General features: G+C 37.0%; 1 protein-coding gene across 1 annotated transcript in view; it reads left to right on the top strand.

The window, feature by feature from the left end:
• LOC306991342 (neurobeachin-like) overlaps positions 1-17,589 on the top strand; it is a gene marked incomplete at its 3' end in the record, with an annotated part of 60,541 nt that overhangs the window by 40,756 nt on the left and 2,196 nt on the right. The window contains exons 2-6 of the mRNA XM_079599073.1: positions 7,068-7,299; positions 9,294-9,394; positions 12,455-12,550; positions 13,508-13,629; positions 15,804-15,930. Of these exons, the coding sequence (XP_079455199.1) occupies positions 7,068-7,299; positions 9,294-9,394; positions 12,455-12,550; positions 13,508-13,629; positions 15,804-15,930 (678 nt within the window). The remainder of the gene's footprint in view (positions 1-7,067; positions 7,300-9,293; positions 9,395-12,454; positions 12,551-13,507; positions 13,630-15,803; positions 15,931-17,589) is intronic.

Below are 17,589 nucleotides of genomic sequence, written 5' to 3'. Positions count from 1 at the left end.
GCTGTTCCATTTATTTTCTTGTCAAACTTTCTTAATTACGGCTGCGTTTAAAGATGTTCAGTTGTAAATATGCAATATTTAATTATGTAAATATTAGGATTTGGTTACTAAATGATTGCTTGCTTATTCCACAGTAAGTGCATAGATATGGCTTGGATCCCTCCGATGTAAATCTGACTGGGTTGACTGAGTTACATGATGAAATGTCTTTATTTTTGAGCGATTGTAATACTGAGGCTTGCCTTATGCTCTTGAGAGAACATCATTCACTGTCGTGAGAAGCAGTGTGCTTAACAGACCAACTGTGAAGTGAGGCTGTCCCTGCCAGTACCTCAGGCAGTTTCTGCCTCTATTCAACAGACCGCAGTGCTAATTGCAGCGGTTTGTGTCGTGCCGGGTGTGAGCTGGGACTGTCCTGCCCAAAAGGGGGTCCAAACCAGTACTAGCAATGTGTACTAAACAAAGTTAAAGTGGCCGCTGTGTGTGTGTGTGTGGAAGTTACATGGCAGATGAAAGTCTCCTGCTGTTTACATGATGTGCTCATGTCGGTTCCACCTCTTGCTTAGGGTACCGTCACACCACAAAACCGATTACCTTCCATGTTCCTACATGGTGTGTGTGATTTAAAAAAAACAGGATTAAAGATTACTAGTCCTCTATCCAAAACTAAGATGGCCTAATCAAATTAAATAGTCCACTTTTATTCCTATTCTGTGGAAATATTTTATTATTGATATGAATATTATTCAATTAAAAATATTAAATAAACTATTATTCGTTTTTCGAAGTTGAAACACTATTGTTCAGAACTTTGACGTTTTTGAAAAGGCTCTTATGTTCTCCAAGCCTGCATTTATTTGATAAAAAAATACAATAATAATAGTAGTATTGTGTAATATTAATACAATTTTAAATAACTGCAAATAAGTTATATTTGAAAATATTTAAAATGTAATTTATTCCTTTGATGGCTAAGCTGAATTTTCAGCAACATTACTCCAGTCTTCAGTGTCACATGATCCTTCAGAAATCATTCTAATATGCTGCTTTGCTGCTAAAGAAACATTTATTATTATTATCAATGTTGAAACAGTTGTGCTGCTATTTTTTGATGTATAGATTAGAAAGTTCAAAATATTTATTTGAAATAGAAATATTTTATAACATTACGGATGTCTTTACTCTCACTTTTTTTCACAAATTAATGAGTCCTTGCTGAATACAATGATTCATTTCTTTTTTACACTTGTCGCAATCCACCCCGTTATTGGCTTATCCACAAAACACTTGGAATTGGGTGACTTTTTTTTTTTTTTTTAGGGTTACAGATCTGGACCTTCTTCAGATTAAAACTCAACAACAAAAGGCTTGTTCACGGTACAACAGCATCCAGAACATACAGGCTTTGTGATGTTTGTATAGAGATGTTAAAGTGGAGGGCTGGGTGAGGGGTGGCTTAGCGATATTTCTTTGTGTACAATGTTCTCCTCTCTCTCTCTCTCTCTCTCTCTCTCTCTCTCTCTCTCTCTCTCTCTCTCCCTCTCTCCCTCTTGTCAGATTGCTCTGTGTTTGCATCACGGTAAAACAATCTTGCAGTAGCTCCAGACCCACGTAACTCCTACAGCCGATTTCTCCAGTTCTACATATAGTGAGGCCTATGTTCTTCAGTCTTGATCAGGGCCTGCTCTCCTATCTTGCTGCCATGTCATATGTTTAGCATGGTACTCACATTCTCAAAATAGACATGGACTTCATGTTGTATTGTAGAATAGATGGTTGCCAGGCAACCTGATATGTTAGTCATTGTACCATCAGTCATTTTCAATCTCTCACAGTTGCCCCTTCTATTGTGTTTGTCAGCATGTAATCAGAGCTCCTAATTAAAGGCATGATTTGAATTTGTCTATTCGTCCAGGAAAATGAAGATGTCGAAATATTAGCTGGTGAGGAGGTGTTGTCCCGTGCTCTAATTGGGATCCTCAATGGAAAAGAGAAATTCAATACGAGGAGAATTAATTCTTCCCATGCAGCTCGCTACCTTAAGGCTTTGGCCTAATTTTGGCTAATGGATTCTGCATGGAGGGAATCAATGCTTGTGAACTGGCCCTGCCTTTGCATGAATGTGTGGGCAAGCACGGATTAGTTCACTTCCAGGCTTTTTGTTCTTCGAATAATTTATTCTGTACCCCATTAAATACAAATGTTCTCCCAAAAGCCACCCTTCAAACCTCCAACCTAAAGAAAAATTGATCAACAAATGCACCTTCCTTGGAGAAGTTCTGGGGTTCATCTGTCGCTAACAAGGGGTTTACTTCGTTTATCGTGTTGTCTGTTGAGTAATTTAGCACTTAAGAACACATGCGATTAGCTTTATTTTCCCACCGTTGTTTTTCAGCTCTGGAAAAGCCTGTGCAAATCAGATTCTAGCCCTTTCATTATTGGGCTTGTGGCTTGTTTGGTTTCGAGATGAATTAGTCCTCTTCCGAACACAACTGTCTGTCTGGAATGTAATTGATTATTTGGAGTGGGAGTAGAGGAAGGGACCCGGTGGAAACATAATTTGTTGCTAACTGCTTTAGTGCTGCACAGAGTGTAATCTCTGACAATGAGTTAGCATGTTATACATTAGCTTATGACTACAGCTGTTATTCTCTGAAGTGAGGGATGGAAATTAGCATTCCCAGTTAGCACATGTTTGTCAGAACATATTGTGCCTTATTCTTCTTTAAGTGTATGGTATATACCGGCAGATATATATAACAGTTATGCTGCTTAATATAATTTATCGCGTTCATTAAAAGTTTAAAAAGAACACTTAAAATAGAAACCTTTTGTAACAATATACACTACTCTACTGTTCAATTCACCAATACTCGGGCCAGTCATTTTTTACCAGAAATTAATACTTTAATTCAGCAAGGATGTGTTGATTGAAATTGATAAAAAAGTGATAGTAAAGATTTATATTGTTAGAAAAGATTTCTATTTTTAATGAAAGCTGTTCTTTTATTCAGCTGTAACTTTTTATTCATCAATGAATCCTGATAAAAAGTTTCACAGGTTCCAAAAAAAATATATTAAGCAGCAATTGTTTCCAACTTTGATAATATCAAATCAGCATAGGCCTTTTAGAATTGATTTCTGAAGGATCATGTGACACTGAAATAATGGCTGATGAAAATTCAGCTTTGCATCAGAGAAATAAATTATAATTTAAAGGATATTCAAATAGAAAAACATTATTTTAAATTGTAACAATATTTCACAATATTTCATTTTTTTTCTGTATTTTTGATCAAGTAAATGCAGGCTTGATGAGCATAAGAGACTTCTTTCAAAAACATTTCAAATAGTAATGTTTCCAAACTTTTTAGACACACTATATATATATCACTGCCCTTGGTAAATATAAGCAAAGGCAGCTGTGAAAATAAATCTGCATTGTTTATCCTTTTGATCTTTCATTCAGAAATTCACAAAATGCTAACCTTTCATTGAGGTAAAACAATTGAAAGTGGGGGGAAGCTCATGGTTTTCTCTATTTCACGTTGGCCACAATGATTGGCACCCAATTATCGCAACGTCCTTTCCCCAAGATTACAGCTCTTCTTCTAAAAGTCGTCTTGTATAATGCCCGATGAGTTTGGAGAACTCATACATGAAGTACAAGAGGCCCTTTTTAAATCTAATAGTCTTTCTATTGCCACACAACTACAGCATTATCATAGTGTACAAATATATGATAAACAATTTTTTAAGGAATCAGAAAATATACTAAATCACAAATGTCTCGGAACATCTGGCTGAATAAAATTTTCCAGATAAAATGTGACACATCGGTCAGAGATGTAGCCTGGCGTGTGACCTCGGTAGCCTCGGATTGTTTCCCGATCCCATCCGCCGTATCTGCCATGATTAACTTAAACAGATAAAGTCTGTTCCCACTGTAATAAAACATGAGCGAAGTGCTGAGGAGATTGTGAGCTAATGTGCTGGAGGCTGCACTGCTCTTTTGTCTGATCTCTTTGTTACAGCTTCTGCTTTCTGCCGCTGTTTAAAAATAGCGTTTGACACCCATGTCAGTGTTCAAGGGTCAAAAAGAAACTCTAGTATTATCCTTTGTCTTTTTGTGTTTGTGCAAGTCTGCTTTATCTCATAAGCATTGTGTGTAGGAGGTAAACAAGTCTATTCTTGTTGTACTGCGTCCTTATGTGAAGTATTTCATAATAATTCAGTGTATGTTTATCAGCTTTATTTTTACATAAAGACTTTTTATTGGACTGGCAATGTCTTCAAATGTTATGGAATTCCACGTGCAAGATCGCGTTCATTTCGTATCCCTGTTACAAACCATTTAATTGCGTTTTTTGGTTGTTCACAAAAAACAACCCCTGGTCTCTCTGGGTTTCAAAGGCAATTATTGATGAGTAAACATCTCGTAATTAATCATCTATTCACTAAAGGCCTCTGGGAGTGATGAGCCATGACAAATCAATAGGATTGTCATCCCTGCTGTCCTTCTTTTTGCACTGTATGGATTGTAAATAGTTCAATGGGACGATACCGTGGTAACACTTTCCAACTAATCCTGTCTCACCCTCCTGGAGAAAAACAGATCACAACAAGATTAAGATAGCAGGGTGCACATTACGTTCAGATTTGACCAGATGACAATTTTGTAGTAATGCCGGTTACAGCAACCTTGCGGCACATGAGAATACAATGCAATGCATTCTGACACATTTTTAAAAAACACAGTGATGCGTGAAATCAAATTTGCATAGCTAGAAGCCTTCAAGTATTTGCATAGAGTATTGTTCAGGCTAGTGCACGGGTGTCCAATCCGGCTCCTGCAGGGCCACTATCCAGCAGAGGTTAACTCTAGACCTAATTCAATTCACATTTATTTCTATAGCGCTTTTTCCAATACAGAAAATGCATGTTTCTACATTACAATTAGTCATTTTGTTATCAGAGGTCAGTGTGTCAAAGTAATGTCCGTATGTTCAGAAATGTACAGTTCTAAGATAATGCAAATCATGTAGTTAGCTAACATCATGTATTCATTTAGGCAGTAACAATGATCAGGCAGGAGTGTTGGAGCTCAAATCCGCAGGAAAGTGGCCCTCCAATAGCAGGATTGGACACCCCTGTTCTAGTATTTAGTACATAAAAGCAGTAGTCGAACTCACAATGTGATCCTGATGATCTGAATCAAACTGAAGACCTTATTTAATAATGGTTGTAAAGTCATGTTTAAGGTAATAATCGAGGTGAATGTTCGGTCAAGTTGAGTGGCATGGACAAATTACATGCTAAGGTTATCGACGGCCCAATTACAAAATGTTCAAAGGCTCCAGAGGATTCCCAATTTGACTGTATCAGACGAAGAGTGAAAATCAATAGTTTTCCCAGCACCTCACCTTCTCTCTCTTTCTCACCAAAATGTAATTTTCAGGAATTTCAGCCTTTATTTTCCAAATCACCTGCTAGGTGTGGAGTTTGCATGGCCAAAAGCTGGCCAATTTCATGCCTGTTGAACTCCAAGACTGATGCCATTGATTATTGTTTGCTGCAGAGCAGGAACAATCTCTGATTGGTTTGTCCATTCCTCTCCTTTCCAATTTGTTGTTTGATTCGTAGAGGGCAAGCGTGTGTGTGTGTGTGTGTGTGTGTGTGAGGTCATTGTTCTTTCTACTACCCCATGATTAAATGACCCTCTCAAATCGCAATCACTATTTATCAGACGTGCTGCTCTCTACGGTAGCCACCTCAAAACTGCTCCTTTCATAATTCTCTCAATATTATTTGTTTCCTTTTGCTTTTTCCCTCACTTCACTTGCACAAACTTACCAATTCCCTTTTCTGTTCAAATTAATTTATTCTCTAATTTCATTATTTTTAAGTCCTTATTACATTGCTCTGTCCATCTCATCCACTTTGTGTCCTACATGTCAATCTCACAAACACCTGTCGACTCAGATCACTGAATAAGTGAATTAAACTGAGCTGAATAATGACGCTACTGTGTATATTGTCTTCTGTAGAGCTGCTTTAAAGGTCAAATTTAAGTTGTAACTATACTGTAACTAAAATTATTTGAATAATAATTCCTTTCCATAAAGCTGCTTTGAAGCATTCTGTATTGCATAATAATGCTATATAAATATACTTGACCTCCCATCCAATTTATTAATTTTGTTTATGTGTTTAGTTAGTAGTTTGTCATCATCATTCTTGTTTTTTTTAAATGAAAATTGGTTAGTATTGCATTTCTTAATTTTAGGCAATTTTACTCTGACATTTAAGCATTTTAAATTACATCATGATTTTCTTTTCTTTTGTCAGCAGTATATATATTACCATATTAAGTTGCCAGCTACAGACTTTTTTATCATATTCACACAATTTTCATGACCCCCAGAATATTTTGTTGAATATGTGAGCAGTCAACATATCAGAGAAAGAACTTCAAAAATATTTTACTTTTTTAACTTTTTACTCTGCTTAAAAAAATATTTTTTTTTTATCAACACTTGACTGTGTATAAGTTTTATTTAAAAAACAACAACATTTCGAACAAAAAGCAGAGAAAACTCTGGATAGGATAGGATTCAGAACAATAATCAAAGCATAGATTGAGTATAGATCGCGTCCATCAACTCCTCCAAAGTTTGCACAGTCCTGTACCTCCTCCTGGGTTCCACATTTTTCTCTGTAACGTTAGACGTCTTGATTGATATGTTGTTGAATGTTTGATCATCACTCCTGATTCACGCAGATCGTTTTCTGTGCTTGATTTTGGATCCAGAGATGCTGAACTATTTAAAAAAATCTGTAATAGCGCCCCCTACCATAACAGTGAAAACATGGTCGATTGTCGGAAAAACTTGTCAAAGGTGAGGATGTGTTGTCATAAATGAGAGAAAATCAACGGCATGAAGTAAACTCATCATTACCATGTACATTTTTCTTCATCATTATGGTGGAAAATATAGGTATCGTCAATGAGCATATCCTCAGTCATTTCATTTGAGATTAACCCTGGCTCTCTCTCTCTTTCTCAGCTGGTGGGTGGAGAGTTTGACCTGGAGATGAACTTCATCATCCAGGATGCAGAAAGCATCGCCTGCATGGTGGAGCTGCTGGAGCACTGTGACGTCACCTGCCAGGCGGAGATCTGGAGCATGTTCACAGCGATCCTGCGGAAGAGCGTTCGTAACCTACAGACCAGCACTGAGGTGGGGCTCATCCAGCAGGTGCTGCAGAAGATGAGCTCCGTCGACGACATGATTGCTGGTGAGCACTGAAGCAAAGCGTAGAGTGCAGGATCCAAACTTCACATGAAAAGTTCAAAGTTCATTTCTGGCGTGTACATTCAAATAAATGGTTATAAATAAAGAGAAAATGTCTGGCCAATGCCCTCAATAGGTGGGATAAACCGAAACGCTGTCCTGGGAGCATTAAAAAAGAAATTTATGTATTTAATAATAATAATAATAATATTATAAACATTATTTTGTAGTATTTGTGGTTATTTTGTAAAATAAATGCCTAATAATAATAATAATAAAAATATGATTAATAATACTAATTAATAAAATAAAAATAATAAGTCGTTTATATAATAATAACTCATCATCATTATATTATAATTATATAATAATAATATTAATAATAATAAATGCAAGTAAACATTATTTTGCAGTATTGCAGCATCTTTTGGTGGGTTTGGTTCTCTGTAAAATAAATGCTTTATTAAAAATTATTATTATTACTATTACTAATCATAAATTATATTAAAATTAACAACAATATTATTATTAATAATAAGGCATTTATATAATGTAATAATAATTACCATCATAATTATATTATAAGTATTATAATAATAAAAATAAACATTATTTAGCAGTACAGCAGCATTTTTTGGTGGGTTTGGTTCTGTGTGGAAAAAAGTACTTATTATTATTATTATTATCATCATCATCATCATCATTACTAGTATTATCATTATTATTATTATTGATAATGATAGCATAGTTAGTATAATAAAATAAACATTTATTTAGCAGTTTTGCAGCATCTTTTGGTGGTTTTGGTTCTGTGTGAAAAATTATTAATATTATTATTTTTATTGATAATAACAGATAATAATGAATTTGTTATTCATAATAAAATCAACATTATTTTGCAGTATTGCAGCATTTTTATTTTGGTTCTGTGTGAAACAAAGAATCAACAGTTATCTTTTAAGTGTGCAGTGATGTTAAGTGTATTGTTCCCCACAATTCTTATTCCTGTTTAATATTGTTCATGTCATATCTATGTAGACTCATCTTTTTGTGGTAAATACGCTTCTTCCGTGCTTCCTAGCAGTGTAAAGACCCCACATTTTGGCCGTGAGCCCTCTGATTTCAAGGCACTTTGGTTCTGAACATATCCATTGTTTACACCAGTGCCTCAGTACATCAGTTCAAAAAACTTCAGTCAAATCAAAATCCAATTCACCGAAGAGAAAAGAATCAGTCATTTCTGTGATAATCTTTGTTGTATCACATGCTTGTCCATATGTTCCAGTCCTCTATGATTTGGCTCCGTTACGTTTCAGAAAAACAGGTTCCACTGTCTCGCTAAACCCCTCATTGTGCATTCTGTGTCCAATATTTCTGTGTAATTACGATCACTGGACCATGGCCGTCGTTTATTGCAGGGGTAATGTGTAAAATTGGCTCTGTGAACACATTTGGGAGAAAGCTTCTCTCTAACTGTTCTTTAGACAGATCCGCGTGTTCGAAAATCCCGCTGCTAATCAGACAATTAGTTCTTATACGCTTCCAGCTTCTGTCCATTTTTGACCAAATTTGTGGCCTTTGAGTGAATGGCGTGTAACTGGGTTATTTTGAAAATCAAATTACAATGATATTAAGCCACGACAAACATCACTGCTAAGGGGTTGTTATTTTTCTCGAAATTAGATTATTTCATGTCTCGCGCAACGTTTTAAAGAGCTTCTAAATTCATAACGCAGATGTTTCGCAAATTACATCAGCAGACGGTTTGACACCGAGCCATTACAGCCGCTATGTGAATGAATAGACTTGGGTTTCCATGCCGTTGAGAGCCACGATCTGATGACTAAAGAAGCCTCAAGAGAACTTGCTGTAGATAATGTTCCAGCAGAAAGATAACGATTGGCTTCTTGCCCCCGAGTGACATCATCCTCGTGAGTCTGCAATTCTGTGCACCGATAATGCTGAGTCATTTCATTCTCTTCTTTCTGTCTTTCTCAGATCTCCTAGTGGACATGCTGGGGGTTTTGGCCAGCTATAGTATCACAGTGAAGGAACTGAAGCTGTTATTCAGCATGCTGAGGGGGGACGGAGGCATGTGGGTGAGTTTTCTTGCCCCTTTTACACTGACTGGATGCCGTTGCTGGGAGAGAAAATTCAGATTCAGTGGCCACTGAAAACAATGAACTTCTAATGTTCTGGACTTATTCCTTCACAATAGAGGCGTTTGGAGTTATGAGGTTTAACAGACATTATGAAGATCCAATAGAGCATAGGTTTAGTCAAAAGCTATTTTTAAACTTTTCATTGGTTAAAGGTCCTTTAAAGGTATTTTTTTAGCTTTTAGTATGAATATGTTAGTCTTAAGGTTATGAATAAGCTGGTGTGTTCCAAAACAATGACAAAATTCGCATTTAGGAGATATAAGCATTCAAAACTTAGCCTTTCACTTCCGCTAAAATGGATCACAGATTTTTATGACATCACCGCGGACTTCAGCTTCTCATCACATCTTCTGTCCAATCAAATGCCTTCTAGAATCTAAAGCGTCCCACTCCCTATCAATGGCGCCACCAGGGGGTGGCCAGGGGTGGCCGTGGCCACCCCTGGCCGACTCCTGGCCACCCCACTGGCCAGTATAAATTTTAGTAGCATCAGTTATGCATTTCATCCCTAATGCACAGCCAGGCAGGCAAGCTGACTTTCGATCGCACACAGTAGCCCGCCCCTCCCCCGCCCCTCCGTACATGCCGCTGTTGCGCGCTCAGACAGCAACAGCTCAGCGCGTGCCCGTCGGTCAACAATTTTAAAAGAAGTTAAGAAAGAAGACGAAGACTACCGGTAAGTAAATAAGTAAAAAATATTCTTTAGTAAAAGAAGACGGGGAATTATGTGTCGTGACGTGCTTTTTAAGTGCCAAATGGTTACAGTATACTGTTACAACAGCTTTTTGATGCGTCTTTGACATGTTTTGACAAGAGTTACCTAGCTAACGTCGTTATCTGGTGCATGTATATGTGTAACAGAGTTTAAATAATGCTGTTAAATTCATGCATTAATTGGGAAAACTCGACATTGGCTGTTGCATCACTCGCATTTGTGTGCGTGATATTGCGGGCGGAGCTACATCACCACCAGCAGAGTCACACATCTCTCGCTGCTGGTAAGTCGCATCAATAAGAGCTGCGTCATAAAAACAGAGTTTAGATTGTTTTCAAGTGCAAGGTTGGACTTTATAAACTACACACAAGTTTACTTCATGTGTCTGTTAGTTCCTAGTTTTGTCAGTCGAGTCATATGTGTTATTTGCAATGATGAAATGGAGTGTGTGTATTATTATTAACCTGCTTGTGAACTCTGTTTATTTCATTTAAGAAATTCATGCAACGTGATGCACTGTCCGTTAAATATAACACAATAAACCAAAGTATATCAGTGGGAGTTTCCTTAAGTCTTTCTGGTAGTTTTCTTCAGGCCAGTTTACCCATACGGAAATGTAATATATGTACATAGCCTAGGTATATGAAATATACATATATGAAATATATCCACATATATAAAATATATATGCCCATATATAAAACCTATTAGAAAATGGAACAATTGACATATAAAACCAGCCCATATATTTGATGTATGTATAATAGTGTTTTTTTTACATACATATCACATATATAATTATCAGTTTTCAAATAGAATTTGTGTAGTATTTGTTTTGTTTTTATGAGCTGGTCAAGAAGAGGTAAAATAATAATAAATAATACATTTTATTTATAAAAGATTCGAAAATGAGATAGAAATTGAAATGAAATGTGGATAATGAGATAGAAATTGAAATGAAATGTGGATATGTAGACTTGATCTGTAGACTTGAAATAAATAGTAAATAGTTTGGCATATATAAATTAAACATATCGGTGACATATGGTCAAAACATACAGTATTATATAAATAATAATCATATACATCATATTAATATATGTCAATATACTCATTTAATATGTCAAATTTATATATGTTAAAAACCTATATCAACATATATGTAGAGATATGTATATATGTGATAGCAATATATTGTCTTATATTTAACATATATGACGGCGTCACTAGCGATATAGGGATATGTCATATATTACATTTCTGAATGGGTTACTACAACAGTAGAATAAAATTCTGAAATTATGGTTTATAGATTTGGTGTGCCACCCCAAGATTTTAAGTGGCCCCATCTGGCCACCCCTATGAAAAATTTCTGGAGGCGCCACTGCTCCCTATGCACTAATAAATACCACCTGACCAAAGCGACCGTTGACACGTCACGGAGCAATATAGGTTGGAGATGTGCGTTCGGTTGCTGAAACGCTCGATTTCGTTTTATTCCGTTTTCCAACTGTACGTTGGTTAAGAATGAAATGGCTTTTTAATAGAGGTTTTTATTAACAACGTATCATCAGCACTCGGATTCACTTCCATGGTGCTGTCAAGCACTACTTGCAGTCTGTGAGGTAAACTAAACGCTATTGGCTATTTGAAAAGCGGGCGGAGCCATTCAATATATCCCACCTTAGCTTCCTGTTTCAGTGGAAATTACGTAAACGCATCATACACAGCTGCGCGTTCAGGCACTTCACTTCAGTGCTTTAATTAGTAATGATTCATGATAAAAAATGGTTGCTATAAATTTGATTTGTTATAGGGTTAATAACTTGTGACTGTAAAGATTGGGATGAAGATTGGGAATCAAATCATGAATTTGAAAATATGTTCTTTAAATCTGATATGTGCAGATCATTAGCCAGCTCCCTTTAGAGACTTCCAACAAGCCCAGCCAACGATCTCCTGTCCGCCAGTCCTCTCCACGGACACATCTGTTTGGGGTTGCCTACGAATCGATTTCAACTGTGCTGCCGTGGTTAAGACTGATGGACAGGCTATTGATTGGCTGAATTAGAGGTGGTTTTTTTTGGGTCGTTGACTCGTTGATGATAGTTACCATTAATTTATGTATTTACTTTTGACTGTCATGAACATATACATCTTCTCCTCCGTTGTCAAAGTCTTCTCTCATAATAATTTCCTTTCATCTCTCTCTCTCTCTCTCTCACTAATTACAATGTTCTCTCTTAATTGTTCTCTTCCTTCTTGTGTCCTGTTTCCCTTAGCCAAGACACGCCATTAAGCTCCTATCAGTGCTGAATCAGATGCCTCAGCGGCACGGCCCTGACACCTTCTTCAACTTCCCAGGACGCAGTGCGGCGGTGAGACTCTCCCACACCTTTTACAATAAAGCTTTTGTAGAATCATTCCAGATATTATAAGTATTAGCATGAGACTAGTGTGTTATGATTATAAAACGCCAACTACAACAATAATAACTTGTCATGCTGTTTACAGCATATCTTAGGGAATATTTAACCTTTTTTTCTACACTACACTTTCCTTTCCCAGGTTAATATGCAGAGACTATATATTATGTATACACTACTGTACCAAAATCAGTAAGATTTTAAAATAAATTGATACATTTGTTCAGCAAGGATCCATTATTTGATCAAAAGTGACAGTAAAAATATTTGTATAATTTTACAAAAATTTTATATTTCAAATAAATGCTGTTCTTTTGAACTTTCTATTCATTAAAGAATCCTGAAAAAAAAGAAAATCAACATTGTTTAACAGTATGTTTTCAACATTGATGATAATAAAAATAAATGTTTTTTTGATCACCAAATCAAGATATTAGATTTCTGTAGGATCATGTGACACTGAATACTGCAGTAATGATACAAAAAATTCAGCTTGGCCATGAATAAATTACATTTTATATAATTATATTTCACAATGTTACTGTTTTTACATTATATTATTATAAATAAATAAAAATTTATTGAATCATATTCATGTTACAAATAGAAGCTTCACATTTCCACCTACAGACTTCCACTGTAAGTGTGTAAATGTTTTTCTGTGTTTCGTACAAACTGAGAAATGAGTTCTCAAATGATCTGAAAATATTGTCCGTGGTAATCAACACTACACCACAGATGCTTTCATTAGAGTGCAAATTGTATGTAATTGTGTGTATTAAATACCATTTTACCAAGGTCAAATTTGTACAAAATGGTCAGTTGATTATATGCCAGCTTGTTCTGCAAATGTTGTTTTAATTGTGGAAATATGCAGCTTCTAATCCCCTTGTGTTTTGCCCCCGGCAGGCCATTGCTTTGCCGCCCATTGCTAAGTGGCCTTACCAGAACGGATTCACTCTCAACACTTGGTTCCGAATGGACCCACTCAATAATATCAATGTAGACAAGGATAAACCATACTTATACTGGTGAGTATGATGTGTATGATACATTAAGGAAGAGCAGAGGTACTAGTATGGCTTAATGCTGACCAGTCGTCAGTCATTATAATGTAAATGCCAAGACTGCAGATTCTTTGAGCGACTTAGACCAACACCTGTGAGCCTCAAAATTCTCAGCGTGGTAGAAACACGGGAGATCTGTGCATAGGAAATATTATATTACCATTTCTGTTTGAAGTGGTAAGTGTCTCTACAGGGCTGGCCCACAAGAAGAGATTGCTAATTTAGGAGTGATGAGCCCTGCCCTATTTTCCAGTTACCAAAAAAAGCCTGCCGTACTAGAGGGCAAACTAGAGAAATTCACAAAATTCCTAAATGTCATAAGAGAATGTCTGAAGAACCTCTGGTTGTTTTTTGGAAACCAGTAGCGTAAACTGAAGATGCCTTGCAGAGTAGCTCTGAGGATCCTTGTTAGTTTTGACCTTTAGTTTAATGTCAGTGCTAAGTTAAAAGGCTTATATTCTACACTTCTGTAGCATTTTATTCTTTAGTCTGGTTTTAATGTTACACAAATCATTGGTGATCCCCCACAAGATACCCTGAAGGACCTACAGTACTTGCGGAGTGCAGTTCCCATGATGCTTGGTGTCAAGAGAACAGATAGGGTGGTCTGTTGATGCAGTGTCGAAGGCTGCAGAATGAGTTACAGTAGTATACACAGTTGTAATGTAATTGTACATGATCATTTCCTGTAGCTCGACTGATAGAGCGTGCCACTAACAGCTCCAAGGTCATGATTTTGATTCCAAGAAAAGAGACATACTGTAGATGTATGACTTGAATACACTGAATATATTGGCCTTAAGGAAGCACTGAATTATTACTGTATAAATGTGACTTGTATATAAATGTATAAGTCACATGCTTCTAAATAAAATTAATATCTATATGAGCCATAGATATTATGGATATTAGGCTTCTGTTAGAGCCTAACAGCAGGCGGGGGCATAATAAAAAAATCATCTGGTCCTTGGCAGGTCTTAAAATTAGGTAAATACAACAACACATGACATATTACACCGTGTCATTATTTATTTAACAAAAACCAGTCCAAAATGGACAAACTAAGTACACTCTTGCTGCTTCCACAGGAATTAAGAGGGTGAGTAGCAGTCAGGCGCTGCTCATCAAACGCCTTTGATGAATTGATCATCAGCAAGCTTCCTTCAACTTATTGCTGCTAAAGGGGGTTCTACAAGCAATTGAATCATAAGGTGTACTTAGTTTGTCACCCTTTATTTTTGTTAAATAAATAATGACATGGTGTAGTATGTCATGTGTTGTTGTTCACCTGAGGTTGTATTTACATAATTTTATGACCTGCACACATTGTCCAGTCTACCTAGCATTAGCAGTGCACCTCAGGCGATAATGTCGATTTTGAATGGTTCTGCAACATCAGTGTGGCAACAGCGTTACCACCAGGTGGTCTTTTTGAATATTTGCAACAGCAAATGACGTACAGTATATCCTCCATGTTGGGGTAGCCGCGGTTGCACTGTATTGAGGCGGAGACATTGAAGGTATAGATTACCACTTCAGAAGTCTGAGGGGCCACTGACCTCGCTTAAATCAGCATGTAATCCTGTTTCCTGTTTCTATGTTACCGTGGTGAGCTCAGCATAGAATTGTGTAGCGTGCAGGCGCAGAGCGAGAGAAACGGCACCGACTGATAGCCAGTCACCTTATCGACAGCAGCCAGCTCTCCCAGCAATCACTGCTGCCAATGACTCAGTCGGCCATGTTTGTTTTCCCGCCAAGAATAAAGCCTGACATCCTCCCTCCATATTTTCAATGAGTTTCCATGTCTGACTATAAAAGTGCAATTCATTTTTTTCTGGAAAAAGTGTTGAAATCAGATTATTCAGTAGCATGGACTGAATAACGAAGTTTTTGAGTTGTTTGAGGCAGGGAGAATGATGTGAATATAACAAGAGTTTGTTTTTGCTGATTCATATTGAATGAAACCCTGTGGAGGGGGTAAGTTGCCATTAAAAATGTTGAAATATTGTTTTATATTGCCTTTTTTTCCCCAAGCATCGTGTTTTTTTGTTTTTTTTTCAAGCATCAAGCATTGTGTTTACTAATACTTTTTTTTTCCTTCATAAAATCACTGCTTTCCTCTTTTCTTTGTCCCCTAGTTTTCGGACCAGCAAAGGGATTGGCTACTCGGCGCACTTTGTGGGGAACTGTTTAATTGTGACATCATTGAAGTCGAAGGGGAAAGGTTTTCAACACTGTGTGAAGTACGACTTCCAGCCCAGGAAGGTGAGTTTTGGCCTGTCTACACACATAAGTAGACATAACTAGACTACAGTACAAATTTATGGTCTTTTCTTTCATTAGTGACATAGCTATTATTACTATTTTTTTATATTTGGAGTAATCAACTACTAGTCCACATTTAAATCTGCCTCCATCCAAACAACACCAAAAGAAAGAACCACAATTTATTATTTTCGAAAATTGGTTTCACTTGGATGTAAATTACAATATGGAAGAAAAATTTGTCGCTACTTCAGTTACTTCAAATAAACTTCAAATAAATATGATAAATTGGATACTGGGTGAAGATAAACATGAAGTCAAAGTGTAACTGTCTGGAACTATATGTACAGAGCCTTGTTTTTTTACACAACAGAAATTATAATGGAAAATATTTTTTTTTCTCTACGGAACGGTGATTCAATATGAAATATGTTGTCCTGAAATTCATTTCTCTGGGAATCTCTGGGAATATCTGGGAAGTGAATGAACTATCAGCACAAATAACTGTATGAGCCTCTAGGCAGCAGCAGCTGTATAAAACCACTCTCTCTCTCTCTCTCTCTCTCTCTCTCTCTCTCTCTCTCTCTCTCTCTCTCTCTCTCTCTCTCTCTCTCTCTCTCTCTCTCTCACTCTCTCTCTCACTCTCTCTCTCTCTCTCTCTCTCTCTCTCTCTCTCTCTCTCTCTCTCTCTCTCTCTCTCTCTCTCTCTGTCTGTCTCTCTGTCTCTCTCTCTCTCTCTCTCTCTCTCTCTCTCTCTCTCTCTCTCTCTGTCTCTCTGTCTGTCTCTGTCTGTCTTTATCTTTGCACAAATTTGATGTCCACTGAGTCAGCCATACCTGAAGCCCTTCTGATTTGTTAGCTTCTGCATTAAAGGAACAAAGGGAATTCCAGAGGGATTTATTCCCATAGCACCTTTTTTCCCCTTTAGCACTCAAGATCTGTCTGTTTATCGCGCTCTTTTTCTTCTTTTCTCTTTTTATTTTTCTCACTCAGAGTGGGCTGATACAGCAACATCTGCTTTTTGATAACTTGGCTCCTCTTATTGTCCCAGTGGGATGAAATCGTCTCAGTCGCACGAGTTGTTAAACGACAAATGAAAATCAGTTTGGCAAGGGATGTTTGAATATGATACCTCATCCTGTCTGCTCACTGAGGACGACAACAAGGGAGGGTTGTGTGCCAATTAGAATGCAAGCTATACCCCCTCCGCCCAGACACACACACGCTAGTGTGAGAAAATGTGTACTCGGCCTAACAATGAACTTCACAACTCAACCCAATTAGTCAGCACTTTGTTCTGTTATTGAAACAGAGTGCGGTGGGACAAAAAGGCTGGATTTTAATCAACCACTTTGTTAGTCACTCTTAGATTTATATTAAGCTTCCTAAGATATTAAAGAGGGGAAGAAAAGAGCCAAAACAAGGGATCAGAGAGGATCAGGGATGTGAACAAAAAAAGAAATGTAATTGAATTGAACTGAGCTAAAAGATCTGTCCAGAACTTAAATAGTGCAGTTGTTCACAGCTTGTTATTGGTCAATAGAGACCAGGGGTCAGAAGAAAAGTTCAGCAATGGACTACTCTAGGGCTGTAATTTTAATAGTGCTTTTACAAAATTCAAAGCCTAGTCTAGACAAAGACAGGCCTCTCTTGCATTTA

The sequence above is a fragment of the Phoxinus phoxinus genome, assembly GCF_949152265.1.
Source record: "Phoxinus phoxinus genome assembly, chromosome: 23".
Lineage (NCBI taxonomy): Eukaryota > Metazoa > Chordata > Actinopteri > Cypriniformes > Leuciscidae > Phoxinus > Phoxinus phoxinus.
This window is presented reverse-complemented; position numbering and strand designations above follow the sequence as displayed.